This window comes from Penicillium argentinense, assembly GCF_028826775.1.
Source record: "Penicillium argentinense strain IBT 30761 chromosome Unknown utg000009l_segment0_segment0, whole genome shotgun sequence".
NCBI classification, from domain to species: domain Eukaryota; kingdom Fungi; phylum Ascomycota; class Eurotiomycetes; order Eurotiales; family Aspergillaceae; genus Penicillium; species Penicillium argentinense.
This window is the reverse complement of record NW_026622668.1, coordinates 1,774,823-1,798,026: the sequence shown is the minus strand read 5'-3', so window position 1 is coordinate 1,798,026 and position 23,204 is coordinate 1,774,823. Positions and strand designations below refer to the sequence as shown.

At 47.9% G+C, this 23,204-nt stretch overlaps 6 protein-coding genes across 6 annotated transcripts; 1 reads left to right on the top strand and 5 right to left on the bottom strand.

Annotated features, from left to right (window-relative positions):
• Positions 1-3,072: 3,072 nt before the first annotated feature.
• On the bottom strand, positions 3,073-4,407 carry N7532_008269 (ulilysin; the record flags this gene model as incomplete). Its single annotated transcript, XM_056620761.1, has 1 exon — positions 3,073-4,407. The coding sequence occupies one exon, from the start codon at positions 4,405-4,407 to the stop codon at positions 3,073-3,075; it is 1,335 nt and encodes a 444-aa protein (XP_056471567.1).
• Positions 4,408-5,114: 707 nt separating this feature from the next.
• On the bottom strand, positions 5,115-5,548 carry N7532_008268 (WD40 repeat domain-containing protein; the record flags this gene model as incomplete). Its single annotated transcript, XM_056620760.1, has 2 exons — positions 5,115-5,382; positions 5,403-5,548. 2 exons carry the CDS (start codon positions 5,546-5,548, stop codon positions 5,115-5,117), a joined length of 414 nt encoding a protein of 137 aa, XP_056471566.1.
• Positions 5,549-7,631: 2,083 nt separating this feature from the next.
• N7532_008267 (non-canonical purine NTP pyrophosphatase) lies at positions 7,632-8,548 on the top strand (the record flags this gene model as incomplete). Its single annotated transcript, XM_056620759.1, has 4 exons — positions 7,632-7,829; positions 7,900-7,973; positions 8,040-8,283; positions 8,459-8,548. 4 exons carry the CDS (start codon positions 7,632-7,634, stop codon positions 8,546-8,548), a joined length of 606 nt encoding a protein of 201 aa, XP_056471565.1.
• Positions 8,549-8,682: 134 nt separating this feature from the next.
• Positions 8,683-10,526, bottom strand: N7532_008266 (uncharacterized protein; the record flags this gene model as incomplete). Its single annotated transcript, XM_056620758.1, has 5 exons — positions 8,683-9,331; positions 9,385-9,457; positions 9,506-10,244; positions 10,317-10,459; positions 10,514-10,526. 5 exons carry the CDS (start codon positions 10,524-10,526, stop codon positions 8,683-8,685), a joined length of 1,617 nt encoding a protein of 538 aa, XP_056471564.1.
• Positions 10,527-11,713: 1,187 nt separating this feature from the next.
• Positions 11,714-12,718, bottom strand: N7532_008265 (uncharacterized protein; the record flags this gene model as incomplete). The annotated part of the gene is made up of 3 exons (XM_056620757.1): positions 11,714-12,027; positions 12,093-12,550; positions 12,654-12,718. 3 exons carry the CDS (start codon positions 12,716-12,718, stop codon positions 11,714-11,716), a joined length of 837 nt encoding a protein of 278 aa, XP_056471563.1.
• A 714-nt stretch (positions 12,719-13,432) lies between these two features.
• On the bottom strand, positions 13,433-22,985 carry N7532_008264 (membrane morphogenesis protein VPS13; the record flags this gene model as incomplete). Its single annotated transcript, XM_056620756.1, has 2 exons — positions 13,433-13,470; positions 13,529-22,985. The coding sequence occupies 2 exons, from the start codon at positions 22,983-22,985 to the stop codon at positions 13,433-13,435; spliced, it is 9,495 nt and encodes a 3,164-aa protein (XP_056471562.1).
• Between the last annotated feature and the right edge of the window lie 219 nt (positions 22,986-23,204).

Here is a 23,204-nt window from a genome sequence, read left to right as displayed (position 1 = left end):
TTCTAGGCCTTTTTATACGTTTTTAAAGAAGCTCCCAAACGAGCAGTAGTGTATATTCTTCCCTCATCATCAGTTTTTAGCCTTGTGGAGTGGGTGTGGGTAATGCGAGGTACAAGGATGGCCAAATTCCCCGTTTTGGTCCATCTGTTTTTCTTTTTTCTTTTTTCCCCTTTTTTTTTCGCATGGATGGAGTACCAGTTAGTCCATAGCCCATACGATAATTCAGGACACTGCCAAAAAAAAAAAGGCTCTGAACACTCTGAAAATAATGGATATAGCGTCCGGGAAGATAGTGGGGAAGAATCAAAGAAAATAAAGCGGAGTGGCTGATTTCGAGAGCGTCTGTAAAGCAAAGGATTAACAACTCTTTTCTGTACCCGCGGACTGTACATCATCAGTATTGCCCCATACAGACCGGCGACGGAAAACTACTGTGTCGTGGTTATTGATATTGCTTACCATCCCAATTTCGAGTTTGTTGTGCTCTGAAATTTATGGTAGCTAGTGACGATCGAAACCAGTCCGTGTTCAATGAAGATACTTCGATGACGCCCCTGGGGTGTTACAGTGCCGCATAACACAAGCTCAGTCGCGCATGCGGGCTGGCCACCAGTTATATGGACTAATAGTAAAAGCCGCTGCAGAAACTCATCGACCCAGTCAAGATATGCCCAAAGCAGCCCTATATTCCACTTGATACAATTTTCACATTTGGGCTAGATCGCTTGCCGGCTTGGATAAAGTCCTTGTGGAGAGACTTAATAGTCAAGATACGATCTAGCATCCAACGTTCGCCGGTTCTAGAAAGGAGCTGCCAGTTTTGCTGTGTTTAAGAAACTTCCAGCTACGTTGGTTATTGTTGGTATCACCAGCTAGGTACTGTGTACATAGTTAAGTGGACAGTGTGTATGCTCCAAAGCAAAAGTCAATTGTGTTGATAGATGTAGATAGATGTTCAGTCTAGTTGGAAAAACACCCCTAGATCCCACACGCCGGCCTTCGGCGGTCACAACACCGAGGCCACAGCCCAGCGCAAGAATGTGTACACCAAGCAAGGGATGTTATCCATCGGTCGCTAGCAGTGGGTCACAGCCAGTTTGTTCTGACAGGAGAATATATCCCGACAGTTATTGACCGGGCCATCCGTAAGCTGGTATAGCGGCAGCTCGGGTATTATATCAGCGCGTGATTCAACTTCATAGAGTAGAAAGAGCCGTTCAAGCTCAAATTGTGCAAGTTCATCTTAAGTGCGGATGAATTTTGTGAGTCCACAGTGAGCTGGAGGTCTCGGTAATGCAATGACTGATGGTCGTCAATCTAGGCGAGTGATCCAACGCTGGTAAACGTATTTTGTATCTTCATAAGTTCGAAGTCGAGTGATCCAACTAAATGGTAATGGAGAGCCATATATTAGGAAATATTCTCGCATTTCATCGAGAGCATCTCGGAGATGCTTAACCTTATGTGTATCTGTAAGACCAACCGCGCGCTGGGCAACTAGCATTTGCCAGATTACTACCAAGGGAGACAGATGGGTTGTATAGCTGCCAGGCTCATGATATATTTGGTTCTTGTGGTCGATTCCTAGTAGGTCTCGCCATGAACAGCGGTCCAACCTCCAGAACCGCGCTGTGGTTCGGTTTATGCGAGACTTATGTGGAGAAAGGGGAGAACGCACTCTTCCTCACGAGGAGGACAATGAATTCGTTCAATATGACTGCTGTTACCATGCATTATTAGGCCTTGGAGGTCATTCACCTAGTCTACTGCGTCCTGTCAAGAAAAAGAATGATCAAGTGAACACGAGACAAACAAATACATCCCTTGACCAGCTGCACTGTCGAATGTTCTTCCATTTTGCACGGATGCTCCCAGTTTCCACCTTTGGTGCAGATGAGAAGTTGTTTTGAAATGCGGGTGAAAAGACACTCACGGAATTTCTCTCCTTCCAATCATGTACGATCTCTTGGAGGTCTGGTACCAGTTTCTTTGTGATATAACCAGTCAGACCGGGCCTTGAAGATCAACAATCACGCACAGACTTTAATTTCTTAATCGCCGCTTGGTGATGGTAGATGTCACCCCCTGGACGACCGCGGAATGGTCCCGATATAGCGCCATAAAGTAAACTGCAGCTGCTGGCTCTCAGAAAAGATACGCACACCTCTGCTACACTGAGAATTTACAAATTACCGACCATATTTCCTAGATTAGCTAGCTGTCGGGACATAACATCCCTTTCTTGGTGTACGCATTCTTGCGGCTCCGGTGTTGTGACCGCCGATTGTCCGTGCATGGGATTAAGGGGTATCTTGGAACCTGACCTGGGAACACATCTACATCAACATATCTACATCTATCAACAAGAATCAATTGACTTTTGCTTTGGAGCATACACACTGTCCACTTAACTGTGTACACAGTACCTAGCTGGTGATACCAACATTAGCTTTTGTATAGGGTAGTGTCGGAATATAAATAAGTGTTCCTGTGCGGTGAGGTGTGCAGCAAATTACTGTTTCAAATAACAGCCTTTCTGATTACTATTACCATGATGAAGTCACGACAATTTGTGGTGGTGAAGGAGGCAACGCTCTTTTTTGATAGCCATTAATTCAAACTCCACCTTCGCTTAGCCAGCTAGGATGTGAACTTCGGTGCTGTTTGTCCTAGTGCCACATTTCTTTATCACGAATAAATCCGATCGGTCATTACTCCGCCGCGGTGCCACCTGAAAGACAAATCGTTTGTCTGTGGGATGGAGCGTGGTGCCAGTCTGAAGCATGAAGTTTCGAAATTTGAGAGCACCAGATAGAATATGCACCTCCGTGCTGCTAGTCCCTCCACCGCGCTTCTTGATTGCAACCAAATCGAGGCAACGGTCCCCATTCCAGTCGGTGAGGATAAAATCAAAACTGTCATCAACCTCTTGAAGGGCCGTGCCAGTTTGTAATATAAACGTCTCAAAGTTGGAGGCGGCAGAGAGAATATGTACTTCGACACTATGACTGCCTGTTTTACTCTTCTTGATCGCAATCAAGTCATCGTGCCCGTCGCCGTTCCAGTCACCCATCAGGAACTTGAAGGTACTATCGGTTTGACAAAGTGCCGTTCGGGTCCGAAGAAGAAAGGCTTTATATTGCGCGGTCCCGGACAGAATATGAACCTCTGTTTGGCCTGTGTCAGTCCCCTTTTTTTTATCGCAACTAAGTCTAGGGACTTGTCGCCATTCCAATCGGCCATAGCAAACTCAAATGTGTCATCCGTTTCCGGGAGAATGGTATCTGTCTGCAGGAGATACTCTTGGAAATTTGACCTCCCTGATAGGATATGCAACTCCGTTGTTTTACTAGCGGTGTTTTGCTTTTTTATGGCGATGAGGTCTTGCACCCCGTCTCGATTCCAATCAGCCACGAGGAAGTCAAATGTCTCATCCGTCTCAAACAGCCTTGTGCCTGTTTGTAGAATCGGCTCCTGGAAATTGGATCCGATAAGCGATGACCTTGGTCCAGTCAGAGTCGCATTCATTCGCGCCACTTGACCCTTGGTAAACATGAACATAGCCTCATCGTCCGTGTAGTCCATGAAATTCATGAACATGTCCCCCGACTGGCCATTACCGCATGAGACGTGAGGGAATTGAGGCCGGCCCCGATTAGACCCAGCCTGATTTGGTGTATCATCACAATAGTCGCTCCCAGAGCATGCGAGACCATCATCTCCCCAGATATGATACACATTCAACCAGTGAGCAACTTCATGAGTTGTTGTACGGCCGAGGTTGAAAGGAGAGACTGACGTGCCAGTAGTGCCGAATGCTGTATGGTTTATAACCACGCCGTCTTTTTCGATAGGCCCACCGGGAAACTGGGCATAGCCAAGTAATTCCCTGCCGAGATCACAAACCCAGATATTGAGGTAGCGGTCGCTTGGCCAAGCGTCATGTCCTCCTTGAGCGGCAGACTTCATTCTCTGGTCAAGTTGATTACCATTCTGGTTGAAAGCTTGGATACTTGTCCGTGTGCGAGTAATCCCAGGGTGTCGTTTGCCTTGTGGATCCCGTTGCACGCGAAAAAAACGTATGCGCGCTTCACCAAGCAAGGGTTTAAAAGCTGTCGGAATTTCACTGATGTCCGCATTCTGCGCGTTGAAGTCGGCGTTTAGTGCGACAATTTGGCTATCAACTTGAGCCTCGGTGATATTTGCGGCGTCTCCATTATACACAACATGAACAACAACCGGAATTAATGCCACACCGGACCGCAGCGTTTGATTTCGGCGATAAAGATGGTTAAACTGCTCAAGTGATTGCCTTGTGGGCTTATAGGCCGGCTCGGTATCAATCAGATAGCGATGATACTCATTGGTCCCACACTGGCGAGTCAGTTCTGGCGCGTCCGATGACATCATTCCAAATGCCAAGGTGGAAGTAGAAACTTATATGTCAATGGAATGATTACAGTTAAAGTCCAAAGTAAATCTTCAAGTCGTCAATTTCGAAAAATCCCCACTTACAAGTAAAGAGAAAGCACTCATTTTATAACATTTTTGGGCACCTGGCAGTTGCGCTCGAGGGAATCTCCCGTCTCCTTCTTACGTGCGATGTCCGTAATGCAATGTCTGCGTGGCAAGAACTGCTGTGTGCCATGGTCATATGAGTATATGAAACTCTACATTCTAGACTGGTTCACGAATATCGAACTCGCTCTTATGAAAACAGATCTGAAAACAGATCTCAGCCTTTTAACACTTGCATGGCAAGTTTTTGATGTCATGTCGGCCGCTTTTGATGCAAATCTTCCCCGGTCGCATGAATGCATCGTTTTAGTGTCCCCTACATCTGTTGGAAATTTAATTACACTAGACAGATTGCAATCTACTGCTCACGTTGGAAACTGGATTGCCGAAAGCTCCGACGTCATGTGCTTCGAGGTCTTGGCGCAGACCAATCAGCCCCCGAACTGCAATATCCAGTCTTGGGGTGCGCGTAAATATATGGCCGTTTGCGGCCGTCTTTATGAGCCAAGCTTTCAGAATCTTGGAGCATGCCGCTTGGCACCTCGGAGCTCGGAGCCAACTAGTTGCGCTACGTCATGCCTGAGCTCCAGATCATCCTAGACATACGATGTTACCTGATGAACTGCCGACTGCCAAAGTTGTTGCACATATACCAAAAACAGAGCAACGGACGATCGATAATCAGCAGGCGACAAAGGGAGCCGATGCATGCCATCGTGCGACCAAGCAATCGAGCTTACCCAGGCACTATGGCGCTTGAGAGTTGACACACTCTGGCCGGTGGCCGGATCCCATGTGTGATCATCTGACGTTGATGCGAGTCGACTGCTATCTTGCGACCAAAAAGTTGATTTTACCGCGTCACTATATGGTTCATCACGCACTGGCCAGTGGCCGGATTCCAAATCCTCACGGTGTTATCAGAGGACGCTGACGCAAGTGTGCTTCCATCTTGCAACCAGGAAATTAAGCCCTCCCAGTCACCATGTCCCTCGAGGGCTGCTACGCACTGGCCAGTACTGGATCCCATATTCGCACGGTTTATCAGAGGATGCCGATGCGAGTTGGCTTCCATCTCTCTAAAGTTGGTGAAACAGTACCCCAATACGCTAACTAAATATTGACATCAACCATGACTTGCACACATATTCCACATCATAGTATTCGGCATCAAGAGTATTATCTTTTAAAATGAAGGTTGACAAACTTAACAAATGGTGACGAAGTTGACATCGCCCCGTAAATTCCGGACCTGGCTTAGGAGCGTTTTCAGTAATAATTTTTTTCTCATCGATAGAGTCATATCTGGCCAGGCCCAGGCACCAAAGGATGAACTCATGGTATCAAAATCCATTATAAATGGTGCTATATAGTAGTTTTTGCTTGATTTTGAACAATTCATATGCATATGACATGTTGGATCTAGACTGGCCGGAAGAGTACGTATTCATGAATTTACTCTTTCATAAGATTTCAAGGTTTCTATCACCTTCAGACACTCTTGAGATGGTGGTGCCAAGGTATAGAGAACTGGTAACCAAGGTATTCAATAGATAAAGAAGACAACCGTTTTCCACCGCCAAATCCAATCCCGGGCAAGGCTGTTCGGGGTGGTTTCTAACCAAGGTCAAATGTAAAACGAAGGCAACCGCCACACAAAGTCCCTACTACAAGTTATGACATAGAGGTAGTATTGTTCCAGAGGATACTGTGTTGAGAACTCCCGAGGGCTCTAGGTTAACATGTCGACGCTTTCGGTTGGGTAAGGGATTGTTTAGCCAAGCAGAAGCAGATACTAGGACTAATTCATCCTGATAGTTTATTTGTTTCGATATTTCGCTGCAATATGAAACTCGGCAGCTGGGTATTGATGCATGACCTTAGTAATTAATATGTTGCGGACCGAATCTCTTCGCGACCTGTACATTAAAGTAGCTTGTCAGTGCAGGTGAAGGGGTTTGATTCCACCACTCGTACTCTTATACTAGGGAAATTTCACTTAATCCATATTTAATGCCCAGCTGCTAGAAAAAACTGCAAGAGTCCATAGAGCAAGGATCAATATGGTAGATGTCACTAACAAAGCCCTACACAAGTCGGTCAGATCTAACCGAATAATAAGCTTCTGAACTCTGTTGTCAAGCCATCTTAAGATTGATCGGGCCCTATTGACAGGTATGGATTCAAGTTCTTCTAGTTTCGATGATGTCAAAGATCATTCTTTGTGGCAGTATCAGGCGTAAGGTTAGAGCAAACTTTACACTGGAATTTCTATAAAATAGTAACCAGTAAGTGTATGTGCAAACGAAGCAAGATGAGTAAGAGTATTGACTGGTGCACTAAATTGCCAGCGAATGGACCGATGCTACCGAGAACTTACGCTCGCCACTATCATTTCCAGGGTATGGAAGCTCCTGTCGGGCCAAGTTCTCCAGCCTGGTATCGAAGGAACGGCCATTGTAATGTACGATACATGTTATTAAAGCAGATTTATTTTTGTGGTGCTTCGGTTAACACCGCAGCGTTAAGAGACATTGGAGACCACTACTAGTATGCTCCCTTTCGTTTCTAGTATAATCTTCTATGAGAACAATTCTTCCGGCCCGCTGTGCTCTTTCAAAGAGGAGGTGATCTCTGGGAGGATTCGGGACGCAAAAATACTAGTGGACGATAGAGAGTGGCAGCATATAATGAGTGAGGCTGACCAGGACAAAGCTTAGAAAATCAAAGGGACCATCCGCAATGTAGGCCTTTTTCTGCTCAGAGAGCTGTACGTCAGGGGCCTTGTATGGCACACAAAGCGCAGTTGGATCAAACACAAGCACCGGCGCAAGTGTTACCTGATTAGAATAAGCGTGCTAACGTGACTTGTTGGATGCTTGGCAACATAAACGATTTTCAATGTATGCAACAACTGAATAAAGAGCTGTCCCTTTTTTTGCTGTGAAATCTGGTGACAAAAGAAATCGGCAGATCGGATGTATAAATGGTTTTAGAAGTTACAAACATCCTGGGTATATTCGCATTTTTCCAGCAGAGGATGCTGATAGTCTAGACCAGTTACGGTCTAGCGCGGGACAGTCTACCGGACAAAAGCTTGCCGTGAGTCCACCATGACTTTGGTTGTGGCCAGACACCTACTCACCATGAAGACCTGTACCTTCGTGACGGGTAACCCTAACAAGGTTATCGAAGTTAGCGCTATCCTGGGAGAATCAATACCCATAGAGCCTCTTGCATTGGATATTCCAGAAATCCAGGGGACGCTGGAAGAAATCGCAAGAGATAAATGCCGACGAGCTGCAAGAGTTGTGAGAATCAGTGTTGCTAAATTAGTCTGACCAACAGCTCAGGCAACTAATCCTTTTCGTTTCTTCATAGGTAGATGGGCCCGTCATTGTTGAGGATTCGGCGCTCGAGTTCAATTCCATGAATAAACTCCCGGGTCCTTACATGTGAGTCATGGCAATAATACACAAAATACCCTGGAAATCATACTTATGTCATTGTGGCCTTTCCAGTAAATACTTTTTGGAGTCGTTAGGAAATGATGGTCTTTATAAACTTCTATATTCGTACACCGACAAAAGTGCACAAGCTGTGTGCACTTTTGCATTCACTACAGGGCCAGCTATGGACCCTATAATTTTCCAAGGGAAACTAGAGGTATGTAAAAAGAACAAGCCCGAGGTTTCAAAATGTTCATATATTCAAATCGGCTCTTTCAGGGCCATATTGTACCTGCAAGGGGGCCACCCGTGTTTGGTGAGTACTATGCCAGAAAAGATAATTCCATAAGGAAGTAGCTCAAATCAACGCCCAGGCTGGGAACCAATCTTCGAACACCAAGGCGAAACTTTAGCTGAAATGGCACACGAAAAAAAGGTACCGGGCTCTTCAGATATGAATCGAAGTGTGCCTCAAAATTAACTTTGTCTAGAACAAATTGTCGCATCGCTACAAGGCGCTGGTCAAATTCCAGGAATGGCTCAGGTCACAAGATACCTCAAAGTTGGAAAATAGTTCATGATGAATATATAGCCTATTTTTGGGTCATTTTGATGGCTTTCATCTGGTATCAACCGTTTTCATCTGACAATGTCTTTCATTTCATCTCATCCACTTTCATTTTATGACCTCGAATACTCCCATCCTATTTCAATCTCAGGCTGACAATATTTCCTTAAGGACGGTCAAAAGCGTAGCTTCGCAGCCTTCTGGGACCTCCTTACAGCGCCATGCTATAAAACGGTCTGGTCGGACTAGGACGGCGCCACATTCATCAATCTCTCTGTGAGCTTCCCATTCAAAGGCAGGATCTTCATAGTCCTGGCCATGTCCAATTGAGAATACCGCTATACTCAGTCCAAGGGCAGCTGCGACTTTGGGAGCGCATATCTTCCATTGCTCTCCGCCAATCCCAGTAAATATGGTGAAACGACCATGCCCTGCTAGGTCAATTGTAGAAATAGGCCTAGTCGGAATGGCCGTATTAAGCCATGCATGGGGAAGACGGGAGCCCGGAAAAGTTGTTTTGTGATAAAGAAGCCGTGAGTCTGAAAGGTCCTGGGGCTCACTTTCGTCTCGGAGCCAGATAGCGCTAGATTGATAATGTTGGTTCATTTCGATTCCAAGTCCCTCGATTCCGAATTTGGAGTTCTCGAGAACTTTTCGTAGACTCTTACGCAAACTTCGGCCCTCATCACTATTTTCAGCGAGCTTGCTTTGTTGTTCCCTCACTGCCTTAGCACATCCTCCTAGCACGCCGAGAGCTTCCCAGATGGCCATATTAGCAAAAATGGCATCCATGGAGCTGCAAAAAAGTTGTCAGATTAATCATCTAGATCTCCAGAATATCACTCTTACCTGGAAGCAGCTTGAGCTCCGACTGGATTCCGTTCCGTTGAGTAACTATCGAGCAACCCCGGGCCGGCTTGTCCTGTACACTAGATTAGCATGTCTGCCATAATGGGAGATAAAGAAGTACCTTTAAGGACATATGCTATTTTCCACGCAATATTGTATGCATCTTGAATAGCCGTGTTCGACCCCAAGGCCCCACCAGGTCCATGACGATGAACAGCATCCCCCAAACAAAAAACACGACCTTCAGATGAATGCTGTGCGACCGCATTATCCATTTCCCAAGTGAAAATATCCAAGATTTCTGGTACGATACTATCATCTCCGACCATCTTTTTTAGCCTCCTGCTCCAGTCTTCATGGGTTGGGACCATCTCCGACTCGGGCGCTGCACCAGGAGCCCAGGAGAAACCAACGACCCATTCGTTCCAAGGCTTATACACACGGGGGTGAGCCACCAAAAGTCTCCCTGGGTGCAAGTGATCATCTTGAAACGTCCAATGCAGATTTCCACGACGAAACTGCATTGTATGAGAGAGGTCGACTCTTACCAAAAGATCCCATGACTTTATACCAGCACCCTTTCCTCTTAAAACGGGAATTTTGAGTTGCTGCAAGACAAGGCTGTGGGCGCCGTCGCACCCGAAGAGATATTTGCACTGAACCGTGTATTCCTTGTTGAAGACCAAGTCTCTCACCCGCACTAGGACGGCATTTTGAGGTTTCACCTCCGAAAATGAAAGAAATTCGGTATCAAATCGAACAGTGAATCCAGTCGTTGCGGCTTTCTGGACAAGTATTGGCTCTAGAAGGGTTTGTGCAAGATCTATCGGTGTACAGGGACTAGCTCCTCGATACCGAGCCTTGCAAGATTATTCTTAGTAATTGTTTTCCAGTAGCCGGCTTGTGAACTTAGATGGTACTTCAAAACTCACTTCACTCGGGCCATTTCCCCACGCTGGCAGCCGGGCAAACTCCTTCCCAGACATGGACTCGTCCCAATGGACGGTGGACATAGAGGACCATTCCAATCCATTTCGACGACATTCATGCTCTAAGCCAATGTCTCTCATACACTCTTGTCGTTAAGTTGTCAGCTATGAAATTATGTGTTCCTGGAACGATCTCCTACCCATGGTAGCCATATTGGTTATGTGTGCGCGGGGGGTCTGGGTAGTTGTAGACTTTTTACCAATTATCAGCCCCTTGATGTCTAGAAATGTCAGACAAATTTCCTTGGAAAAACATAAAGAATATCACAAACCGTATGATCCTAGAAAGGCTGCCAATGAGCCCCCAGATGGTCCTGTACCAACTATGACACAGTCTACCACATAATCAGGTATGTGTGACACGCTGCCATTGATAGATTGCGATGAAGTTTCTTCACAAATTTGAATCATTGTGCTCGACGCAGTGTTTGTCTTTAAAATCAATTGAAAGGGTGACAATCTTTTGCTTTTGAAGGTTGTTGATGCACGATCATTTATATAAAGCGAAAGCAGAATGATATATTCAATAACATTTCCAATTGCAGACCACATAATTATTGGCAGTCTTTCCAAGGTCCTGAATGGCTGGTTGAAAAACCCTTTTTTGGCCCATGTCGTACTAGCAATTACATACTCTCCGAATATTTCATGGCGCGTCCCTAATTTGCTTGGCATCCGGCTGACCGGAGTGCAATTTGATATCTTACTGGTTGGAGACCGTATTCCAGAACACTTTGAGGGTATAAATTGCCACTCTCTGTATCTATGATAGAGATACCCAGTTTTTGACGTCTTGGCACCTCTTGAAGCAACCACGTGCGACCGTGTTACGAGCTTCCGAAAAGGGAATTTGCCTAGCTTGGTTTGCCACGAACATTCAGGAGCGTGGTCGCAACCCTTGGGAGCTACGGCTCATTGTTTCATGTTTCATGAATGTTTTTGTAAAAATCGAGTCCTGGCAGTGTCAAATTTATGTGTTTACGTTCAGGTGTATATAAATTAATCTGAGGTTCGTACGCCCAAAATCGAATTTGAGGTATCAAATAGTACGTATCACTGAAATTGGTCTTGCTATGCACTTATTCTAAGAGTGTAAATAGCATTAAGGTGCCTCGGCATCAAATACCACATTATAATATGTGCAGCTTTTTCCAAGACATGATCTTCCATTTCCGCATGCCATTTGCTGGACAGCTTATGAATCATGTGACTTTGGCTTAGTCATTACGCAGACCCACTTTTCCATACATTGGTAGCTTTCTCTTCCTACTAGCCTAGCTATCAGTTCATTCCGCTATGCGCCTCATATCTTCGTGTTGTTCCCGGATCACTCAAAGCATTTAAGCGAGTTCACACTCGATCAAACTCTCAACCCCACGTTGAGCTGTCCAAATCTTGCTGAACTTCAGTCCAACTGCCCCGATCAGCGCATGCCAATCACCAGCAGTGCGCTCGGTGGACGCAAAATCAGCCATCATGATGATGTCTGAGCTTGTCGTTTCCCAGTACGCATTGGTCTCTGGGATGAAGTTCTCATTAATCAATTTTTTGCTGTGTCCACATTTCATGGCAGGCACAATGTTCTTCAAAATCTTGACGCAGTTCTCATCGGTCCAGTCGTGCAGAACGGAGTGCATGTAGTAAGCACGAGCCCCTGTGAAACATTCCTGGTCAGACTCTGGGTCTAAAGAGAGACAGTTGGTGACGAAGATAACTTACCCTTAACAGGTTGCTCAGTGATGAAATCATGCTCCATGATCTCAATCGACTCGTGGAGAGACATGGATCGAGCCTGCTCCAAGACCTCCGGCAGGTCCTGCAGTACCAAACGACCAGAGGCATCAGGCCATTTGCGACGGAATTCTGACAGATCGTGGCCCACGCTACCACCCACGTCGACCAGGAGCGCATCCTTGTCACCCACGTCCATCTTGACAAGCCTGGGCACGTCATAGAAGCCGACGTCCATCCAGCTTGGCCGCCCCTGGTGGTATGCTGACATATGGTTGTCAAACTGCTTGGCAGCGACAGGGTGCGTTTTGAGGAATCCGAAGAAGTGGTCAGGGGTATCATATCCAAGCTGAAATCCACAGTCCATGCCGTTGGACGGGTTGCGGTAGCTGGTCCTCTTCAACTGGGCAGGAAGGGCCATGATACCCTTGGTGATGCAGTCGGTACTAACAAGTGATTGGGTTACTGCCGCTCTAGGAGATTTCCCACGGTTAATCAGGGACATCAAGCGCTTGCATGCAAGGATAGGCATCGCTGTATCTCTCTGACATCAGCGAAATGGAGAATTCAGCGCGGCGATACTCATCAGGGGCGGTCTCTAGGATTACGCCCATCGCACCCAGGTGCTTCAAGATACGAGCTTTTCGGATGTCAGCAAGCCCTCCTTTTTTCCCACAGAGGAATAGGTGGTAACCCACCAATCAGTTTGGTATCGGCCCCGACAGCCTCGGCCAGTAAAAAGCAGTTTTGGGATTGTCATCCTTCGACAGGGCGGCGAAAATACCAAGATCTACACCAGTCTCGATACAAGCATAAACTGTTGACTGCAGCGAGAATCTGTTTAATTGATGTCCAATAGTTCCGGATGGCGAAAAAATTTGAAATTTTCAGTTTAAAAGCTTGGTAGGTTCTCTCTGTACATATTATAAAAATGACCCTGGCTTATTCTTACCTGAAATACCGAAACATCGGCGAGGCGGGTCTCGTGTACGTAAGTCTTCAGACAGCTGGTCATTTAGGTGACTGGGTAGATGACTGGGTGGATCATCGGAAGGGATTAGGAAGTAGTACAATAGGCAACTATTTTCATGAAATTAATGTTCGTTGTGTATATAGTACGAATAGGCCTGATACGTCAGAAAACGAAAAACAAAATGTGCAATCAAACTATGTACTTGGGTTGAAGGAGAATCTCCAACGGCCCTATAATAAACTAAATGAAAAGCAGTCGTAAAACTCAGCATGTTCTTTTATACCCCGTACCTCTCAAATCATGGAAGCAATCCATGCTCATGACATCGTTAAAAGTGATATGCAAAAACGCCACTCTATCCTCGGTTGTACTTTTCGTTGAAGGCATTGACCGCTAGAAACCAAGTTAGCTTTAGTAATTCAAGTTGAGAATCTGCTGGTGTAGCACTTACCAATGGCAATTTGTCTGTACAGCCAATTCCGAGAGCTCTCGTCTTGAACAGGGATGAAGGGCCCGTTAGCGCCACCCTTGAGCGTGATGCTCATTCCAGTGCGCTCCTTGGAAATGGTTTGGATATCCGTCAGGCGAATGTCCCACTCGGCAGAGAGCTTCTTCGTGCGCACGAGCATAATTCGAGTGTATGTCAACAAGACCATGATGTCACGACCGGGAAGCTCCAGATGGGCGATGTAATCCTCGTTGAAGTACTTTCCGTCTTCGGTAGTCTTGAGCCAGAACTGGCCGAGAGCTTCACGTTGCGAGTAAGGACGAACGATTCCGTCGATACCAATGAAGCGAGTAAGTCGAACACGGTCCAGACCTTCGGCATCAAAGACGGTTGTTGTGTTCCGAACGCCCTCGGCCAGATTCGAGGCAAGGTCAAAAGCACCAATGGCGGGCTTGGTAGCCAAACCAATGACACCCTTTCCAACCCCCTTGAAGAAACCTGCGACCCCTTCTTTCTCAGCGCCTTGGAGGGGATGACGTGCCAGGCCGCCAATGCCGCTCGCTAGACTGGTCGCAAATGCATTTCCACCGGCTGTAATACCGTAGAGCGCATGCTTGGGGCGGTTACGGGACTTGGAGAATCGGCGTTGGTCTTGGAATTCCTTGTCCAGGGTGGCGGCAGTCAGACCCTTGGACATACTTCCTGTGAGCTTAGCCATGCTGTCTGAGAATCCGAAAACAGATTTCTTGACAAAGCTAGTAGCTCCCTTTGCGATGCCGACACCAAGCTCTTGAGGACGGTCCGTCATGACGAGGCCTTGGTAGGGCTCGTAGAAGATGTCGGCCACACCAGAACTGATGTTATTGAACAGACCAACGGGGTTACCGATGAAGTCAGCGGACCCAAGAATGACATGGACTTGGCGTAGGAATTCTTGAGTGTAATGGGCGCGGACGTTGCCGAACAGTCTGCCGAAAGAGACACGGGCGTTTTCCAACATCAACGCGTTCAGCCGAACAGGGGCATCATTGACATTACCCATCGACATGGTCATCACATTGACAACGAACATCAGAGGATTCGATGGCTGCATAGTGTCCTCGACGTTGACACGCTCAGTTCGCATGAAGGAGATATCAAGCTGCATGGGCTGCAAGTGAAGGAGCTCGAAGTAGACATCCTGGCCAGCGTCAATTTGTTGCGGCTCGGGGATATTGAGATCCTCGTCACAGAGGGTGCCCTCTTGTTCTTCAGACCACGATGCACCTGGGATCTTGGCAAAGTCTAACATGGCGAAGACAAAGTCCTCATCAAGTTCAAGCGTCATTTGCTGCAAAAGCAAAGTTGCGTACTTGATGTACAATACACCATATGAGTCATCCTTCACTCTGGTGATCATTGCATGGAAAATAGGGTGGGCTTCCATCTCCTTTCCAGTCTTTGGAACCACACTAGGGTACAGCAGAATGGGGAAGATGCCACCATATAACTGGTTGTCGACCTGGATCCATTTGATCGTGGTGTTGAGAGTCTGATAGATTCTCGACTCGCGGAATTTGATTTCGATTTCGCGGAACGTCATGTAAAGGAGCTCCTTCAAGTTCTGGTTGATCAGGGAGATGCCGATGCCACCCAAGCGAAGCTGAGCCTTGAAAGTCACTTCCGAGTTCATCTCTTTGACTTCAAACCCAGTGCTCATGCTATTCTGTGATGACTGTCCCTTCTGTTGCTTGTACAGACTCTTTGATGGCTTGAAGTTGGACAGCACAAGAGTCTGCGTGGGCCCGTCGGCAACGATATTGATATCGATGATCTTCTGATACTCGCCCGATTGTCTGGGTGGGATGCGCATTGGGATCAGGTTACCAATTTCAGCAAGCTTGATGCGACGCTCTTTTCCGTGGCAAGTCAGAGTGAGAGACTTGTTCTTAGTTGCAGGGTAATCCCACGCATAAGGCATGATACTGCGCGGCGGAAGGCGATAACGAATGGGCTTCCAGCTAGTTGATCGGTCATCCTCGTCATCTTCCACATTGGGGTTGGCTTGATAGAAGATAAATTCCGTGTCGCTTTCGTTGCGCATGGAGAAAGGCCAGTTCCGAGTCTCGAAGCCGAAATGCAGGAACAGAGTGGCTCCCTCGAGAATCACATCAACCTTAATGAGCTTCTGTCGCTGGTTGGCCTTGGCCAATTTGACGTGAACAGTTCCCACATCAGCAATATTGAAGGGAGAAGACCATTGGTTGTTAACGCCAGGGAAGCATAGGCAAAGCTGCTTGTCGGCGGCTTGACGAAGGAAGTGAAGCGGAACGAGTTCACCACTCTTGATCTCGAGGACATTCGACGAGCCAGGCTCGCGAACCAGAAGATCCTCGTTGAGCTTGCTCTTCAAGATGAATCTTGGTGCAATTGTGACGACCTTCGTCATCTTGTACTTGCCCTCGCCCTCGACAACTGACACACCGGAGTGGAATTCAGAACGGCCATTCCTATCAGGGAACACAGCCTCGAAGGTACTACCAATAGCCTCGAAACTTTGCGGCTTGCTCCATGCTGAGTCACCGATCTTGAGGATGGATCGATTTCTCTTGTCTTCAGCGCCATAGGAGTACATATAAGGAAGAGCACGGCCACCCTCTCTCGGGTCAACTCTCATTCCTTGACCTGCGGCGCTGCGTGCAGACTGAAGGAATGCCTTGCTCTGGATATCCATAGGAAGTCCAGTTTTGTTCAGAATGAGGTACGGACTGTAGACAGAGACCTTGAAAGCACCACCACTGTTGGGAATGTTGAAGTAATGAAGCTTCAGTTTCAGCTGGAGGCCTCGTTCGTCAGTCAGTGACAATGTGTGCTCTCTGCGGTAATCCTGAGCGTTGCCATTGACAATCGCAAACTCGCTCTGTCGGAAAACGGTGTCCTCCAAATCGATACTGAGCAAAAGTAGGTGGGAAAGTTCTACCACATGAACAGGGCTTACGCCCCCCTTCCTGAGGAAATTCGTCCAGTCTTTCTTGGTGTTCTTGTCATAAATGCGGTATTTGAAGTCGTAGGGCAGAAGGTTCTGGATTTCCACAGGGGCAAAGATGCGAATCCTCATGTAAGGATAGGAGCTCGTAAGTGAGTCCTTGTTGTCAAAAGTGGCATTGACTTGGAAATAGAAAGGCGGAGACTGTTGGCCGCCTTCACTGACGCATTTAATGGTTCTAGTTGGTCGGCGAAGCAGCTCCTTCCAGAATAGTTGGTCGTTTGACCAATCATATCCAAAGCCTTGATCAGGACGAATGACAACGGAATGGAGATAGGCGGACCCAACTGGAGCGGGTCGTGCATCGCCAGGAAGGATTTTCTCGATCTTCAGCAGATGACCATCGTTGGGGCTGAAAACACCCAGTTCAACTGGAATCTGCGTGTTGTTCTCCACGAGAAGAGGCGAACGGAATGTGATATACTTGACGTTATCTGCTCCAAGAGTGACCTCCACCAAAAGCCGGTGAAGTACATTGTCCCGCTTCGGCTTGAGACTGTAGATAACCTCGCCTTCTCGAACCACAGGAATACGATTAATGCTGTCGAATCCACTTCCCTCGAGCTTGACACCGACAATTCCACCGTGGCCTTCGGGGGTGAGAGTTTCTCGGACGGCAGTGGAATCCTCGAATCGCCAGGGATATTCCTCTCCATCGCTAAGTTTAGCAGCAGGACCTTCTTCTCCGGCGCTGACATCGGCCCACACCCGAAGATCGAAACCTGTATAGTTGAGGATTCTGTAGGGAGCATCAGCACCCCGTGGTTTAGAAAGCACATCCTCGTCTGTGTTAAGGAACTGGAAGGACTTGGACGCAAGTGCGATCGTTGCCGATGTCATGGTCAACTCCATAGTCTTGTGCGAGTAAGCATCAATAGAGAAGACATCCGGGTTGACTTCCTTAGCCATATGGAAGCCCAGCTGCCATGGCTCGATCAGGGGCTCCCAAGAAGACTTCGAGAAATTATAGACGTTGAGGAACGTGTCAAAGTGCGTGTCAACACTCAGGGTGGAAGACCAGTCGCGGACGTCTACATTGAACTTTTTGACACTCCAATCCAGCAAAGGCAAATCATGAAGATCTCCAATCAGGATCACTCTGAGACCATCGACCTTGGCGGAAAGTTCCTCCCTTTTGAGAACAGCCGAGCTTTGGGGTACAGCAGTGGCAGTCTTGTCAAGACCGTCGGCTGTCTGGCTGACACGGCGACGGGTTCTGTAAGCCGGAGTTGACGATGTCTTGCTGCCAGATCGGCCTCTTGTACTCTTTGCATCGGTGATCTTCTTCGGCTCTCCACTCTCGAGCTCCTGCGCGTTCCGGGCTCTCATCTCCGAAGCCTTGTTCACAATCTGGATCGCCATCAAGATATCACGCAGAGACAGTCGAAGGACCAGAGGCTCGACATGGGCCTCAATTGAGGTAAGCGCAGAGCCCTTTTCTTGCGAACGACTATCAACAGAAATCTCCACCGTGAAATCGTCCAGGATACGGAGGCGACTAGTCTCGAACTTATCCATGCGGCAAAGGAACATGCCCACTTTCTCGATCTGCAAAGTTGAAACGTTTTGATGCGAGATGAGAATCTCCTTGGTTCCAAGGACAATAGCTTCGGAGTGGGGAATCGCCGGGTTCGCCACCATAATCACCTGGGCATCAACCAGGTTGACGCGGAATGAAACTGTTCTAGACCCAACAGGAACATCTCCAGCAGATACTTCAGTGGCTGCCCTATCAGGAGATGTAGCATCGTCGGAACCAAGCTCCGATTCTTCTGGAGAGTCACCCTCCTCTTCAACGACTTCTGTAACCTCCTCCGAGGCAAACGCAGTATTACTGAAAGATTGCAGGGCGGACAGATAATCTAACGCAAACATGATGCGAGGGCTATCAATCGTCAACATCGCAATAAGATGCTTGTCTGGTCCAGGAGACATAGAAACGCTAGCCATAAACTGCTGCTGCACATCGTTGTTGATCAAAGACATGATGTTTCTGAACTTGTTTGTGTCCTGCTTTCTGCTGTCACGAATCGAGAACGAGTGGATCAAGAGCTCCGACTCCATGGACTCATCGGTCAGCATACGCAGCTTAACTCGGGTGTCATTGAGAGAGAACTTGGACAGACTGCAGTCCTCGAGGTGGCCCGCGGGTTGGTTATCATTGGCCAAAATGAGTTCCAGCCCGACACTGTCAACCTTGAAGATCATATCGAGTCGGACCCAGGTTCCCTTGTTCTCGTTGTCGGGGGCTGACTGTGCTTGCTGGTCTTTCTGTGCTTGGGCAGCCTTAGAAGTCGCTTCTCTCGTGGGTTCGGTGACAGATGATGGCAGGGATTCCAGAGCCTCAAGCTCTTGTTGCTCAGCGTCAGTGGCAAAAGCACCAGGAATTGATTTCGAGAGCGCCAGCAAGAACTTGAGCTGACTTTGCGATATTCGGAGATTGATTGGGGACAGAGAACCTTCAATCTCCATATCTGGTCGAGGGTTGTTGGTCTGGTGCTCTAGGTAGCAGATGCTGAAATCGAGGTTGACCTTTTGAATCATGTCTAGCTCCTCAACGACACCATCTGTGAAATGGAACTTGGACGTGAGGCGGATGTTGCGAACGCCGGTTGAAATAACATTCACGGCAGGACTGTCCTTGGAGTCATCCATTGGAACAAACTCGTTCTTAGCATAAATCTCACCAAGATGGGCAGTTATAGTGTCTCTGGGTCGGTCATCGGTCATAATTCGAGGGAACACCAGAATGGGTGTCTTGATCACGATATCGAGGCGCATGCGGGACGCATTTTCCTGCAGTTGGTTTGCTTGATTCGCAGCAGCTTGGCGAGCGGCATTGAAAATTGCTTGCATCTTGCCGAACTTGACAAGGAAATTGATAATTTTCCGGTAAGGCTCTTCCAGGAAATTGATCCTGATTGAACCGGACCGCAGATAAACCTCAGAATCGTAACCGGGATAGGTGTCACTTTCAGGGTCGAAAGTCTCATATTTGAAATCAGCGAAGTTTTCGCCCTCGATGGTCAAAAGGCGGCGGACATCGGAGTCCTCTGAAGCACCAAGGTTAACATCGTCAACCAATGTCAAACTACCGATTCGAGACTGTATGGTCATGGCACGGCCAACGAGGAATATTCCAACATCAGCAGTATTGAGACTCAAGGTCGCCAGTCGTACACCATCATTGTTGAGGATAAGAGCAATACTCTTCAGGTTGGACTTGATACGAAGTTTTCCAGCTTGCTGTGGCGCTTCCGGTTGGCTTTGCGCTTCTTGCAGAGCCTTCTCCGATTGTGGATTTTGATCGGCCGGTTGCTGTGGGCTTGTGAAGGTGAGAAGAATGAAGTCGAGAAGAGTAAGCAGCGTCTTTCTCGTCACAACAAGATTGATGGTCGAGACTGAAATATCGAGATTCATCGCTACACCTTCGTAGGTAGACTCAAACTCTGGTGATTCTGGCTTCACTCGAACCATCTTCAAGTGGAACAGATCCTTGTCTTCATCTGCATTAAAGCCCTTGGATGAGATGATCCGCTTGAATTCAGGTACTGGGTTCTCTTCAATATAATCGTCCACACTCAAAGACTTGAGGATGACTTCTGCGACCATGTCATAGGGGCGCATGTAGAAGTCGAGTTCGAAGCCCTCGGCAACCAGTTCGACCAGCAGCTTATCTTTGAGGGGATCCTGGGAGTCCGCACGAAACAGCGAACCACGAAGGCGACCAACGTTGAATTTGAACTCAAAGTCCCGACGATGGATATTATTTGAGGTGTCGAGTGCTTTCTTTGACTGTTCACTTTCAACTTCATGGTCTTCGTCATCGTCAACAACCGGGAGGTCTCGTTGTACTGGAGGCTGGAAGGATGCCGCTCTAGCGCGAGTTGCGATTGCCGCCTCTTCTTTGGCTTTCTCATCTGCCGGACCAGTAGAGTTATTGCCAGTGTCAAATTGTGGGATCGCAATGTCGATCAGTTTCATCAATGCCTTGTACTTTGTATCAGACATCGAGGCATGCAACTCCGGCAAATTTCCGGATATCCGTGTCCGTGTAAGCTGCGTAACCTTTGGAACAATGCACATCTCTAAAACAAAATCCACATTGATTCGATCAATGATGTGGAAGTTTTTAGACTCAACGGCCGAGGTGAGTTGTGCTTTCGTCGCTTCAATTCCAGGACCGATCAGAACCTGCGTGGAATCCAGCTTGATAAGGAAGCGATCATACAGCAAGTGTTCAAGCTGCTTATAGTCTTCTTCTTCATATTGTCGCTTGTGCTTGGATTGGAGGTCTCGCATTGCTTGTCGGTCGACAAGCTCGCTGTTAACACTTGCATGACCAGCATCGATGATTAGGCACAAAGAGCTCTCATACGTAATACTCTCAGGAACAATGATCAGAGGTGCGTGAACATCAAATTGAGCATCGACCTTCTTGTGCTCTTGCAAGGCGAATTCCAGACCTGCTCGGGTTTGCTGGCGCAGCCCTTCGACTGTAGCACCGGCGGTGTCGAGCAGTGCTCCAATCGACTCCATGTGGCGCTCGGGCGGTTCGAAAAATTTGACAATTCCCACAAGGAATCGAGGATTGTAAATTACCTCAATACTTTTGAGCTTTACCTTGACCGCGGAGTCTGCGTCGCTTTCTAGGGGATTCTTCTCCAATTGCAAATGGAACAGACTATCTTCATCTTCAAGATCATCCGCGCTGGCTTGCGAGGCAAGGTCATCGTCATCGGTACTCTGCTCCAGGGCCTTTGTTTGATCTGGGAGAGAATCCTTGACCTTCACGATTTGCGGGTACAGGGTGCCTGCAGTAGTACCATCGTACATTTTCAAGCCACCAAGATCCAGATCCAAAAGATAAGAATCGGGACGTTGGAGAGCTTTTGCTCGGAAATTGTCGAACACCAGCTTCATGACTTCGTTCGCAGCACCATGAGGGTCCTGTTTGAGGGTAAAGCTACCGGCACGGAGACTCCAGTTGATTTGCAGTTTAGCCCATTCTCGGGGGACGTCAACACTCTCGGAAATCGCCTTTTTCTCATCCCAATCAATGGCACTGTAAAGCTCCTGCCGTTGCTCCTCGGTCATAGCAGTTTCTTCAGACTCTTCCTTCTTGCTGCCCCAGAACCACTCCGACCATGACTGCTGTTGAGCCGGCTTCTTAATGCCAATATTTTCTTTGCGGAGTTGATTTCGGGCGAGCGACCGCCAGAATCGAAGATCCTCGTAATTAAGCTTCCATTCAAGTTTTTCAAGCTGCTGAGTTTCTTCTGGAGTGAAGGTCTCTTCGCGTTTTTTCTTCTTGAATAGGTTGATGTAGGCAATGCGATCATCTCTGCGCTCTTTAATGTAATCCCAGGTCCATCGCCGATTACGGTCGTGAATCTTACTGAGGACCGCATCTCCAGCAAACTTCATCCAGGCACGAGGATCTTCCTTGACTGAGCACTTGGGCTGGAACCGCTTGTATTCCTGGTGGCGGATGAAATAATGGAAAAGATCGACCAGCATCAGGGCATCGCGATACTGGTTGTCATCCAGGACAAAGCCGAGCTCATCGAACAGCAGGCGCGCTTTCATGGCCGGACGATCGTATTTACCCGATTTGTCCATTTCGAGTCCTGCACGACCACTAACAGGACGAAGCATGAACTGGTTACCATCGCCGTTATCGATGGCATCCCGTAGTTTGGCCATTAGGTCGTCATGGCTGATTCCTTGTGCCTCAGCGCCAATATCAGAACCTCTACCAGTTCCCAGCAGCGTTGCATCTGTATTCCAGTATACGGATAGAGCACCGAGGACAGCTAGTTTGTGAGTGGTATCGGAGGTGGATTGGATGAAGGTAGGATTCCATTCAGAGTCCGTGCTGACAGCACTAAGCTCCTTCAGAGTCAGACCGACAGCAAATGGGTGACCAGGCGAAGCGATGGAATCCTCATAGCGGAAGTGAACGTTTTTAATGGAGATCTGCAGGTTATCCACCACAGCGGTTACCATGCTCTGAGTAAAGCTCTGGTTCCGACGTTGCTCCTCCTGGCTCATGCCTTCCGCATTACGATCTCGCAGAATCTCGGCACCTTCAATCCTTTCCATCTTCAAGGTATGCGCGCGCTTGTCTTCTTCCGCGGGATCGTAGTCGGCATCCTCCTTTGGCGCCGCGAGCAGGAAGACATCTTCGATGTCGACCTTGACCGGCTTGCCCCTCAGGTTTGACCATGGAATAGATAGTGTAAGTTCTCCGAGATGACCTTCGACAACGTTCAAGGGTAGGCGAAGCTGGTCGAGCGCTTCCCGGCGCAGCTCCAGATTCCGCAGTTTGACATCACCCGACCAGATGCCGATATTGAGCTGCTTCGCATCGAAGTTCTTGACATAGATTCCGAGGAAGCGGTTAAGCAGGTTGGCAACCACGCCTTCTAACATGGTTGCGAGCTGCGGCCGTAGAGGCCGGGTGGTTGGGCTCTATGGCCGGTGATGTCGTTCAACGGAGTGGGTCGAGATCAATCGGTCAGTCCTAGCTATCAACGGCAGGTCAGTCAGTGGCATATTTCGCTACGTTAGAAGAGAAAGGGAGTGGATGAGCTCTCACATAGCACCAGTAATCCTTTGCGATCGTGGAGAGTTCATTCAATCCATCCAAAC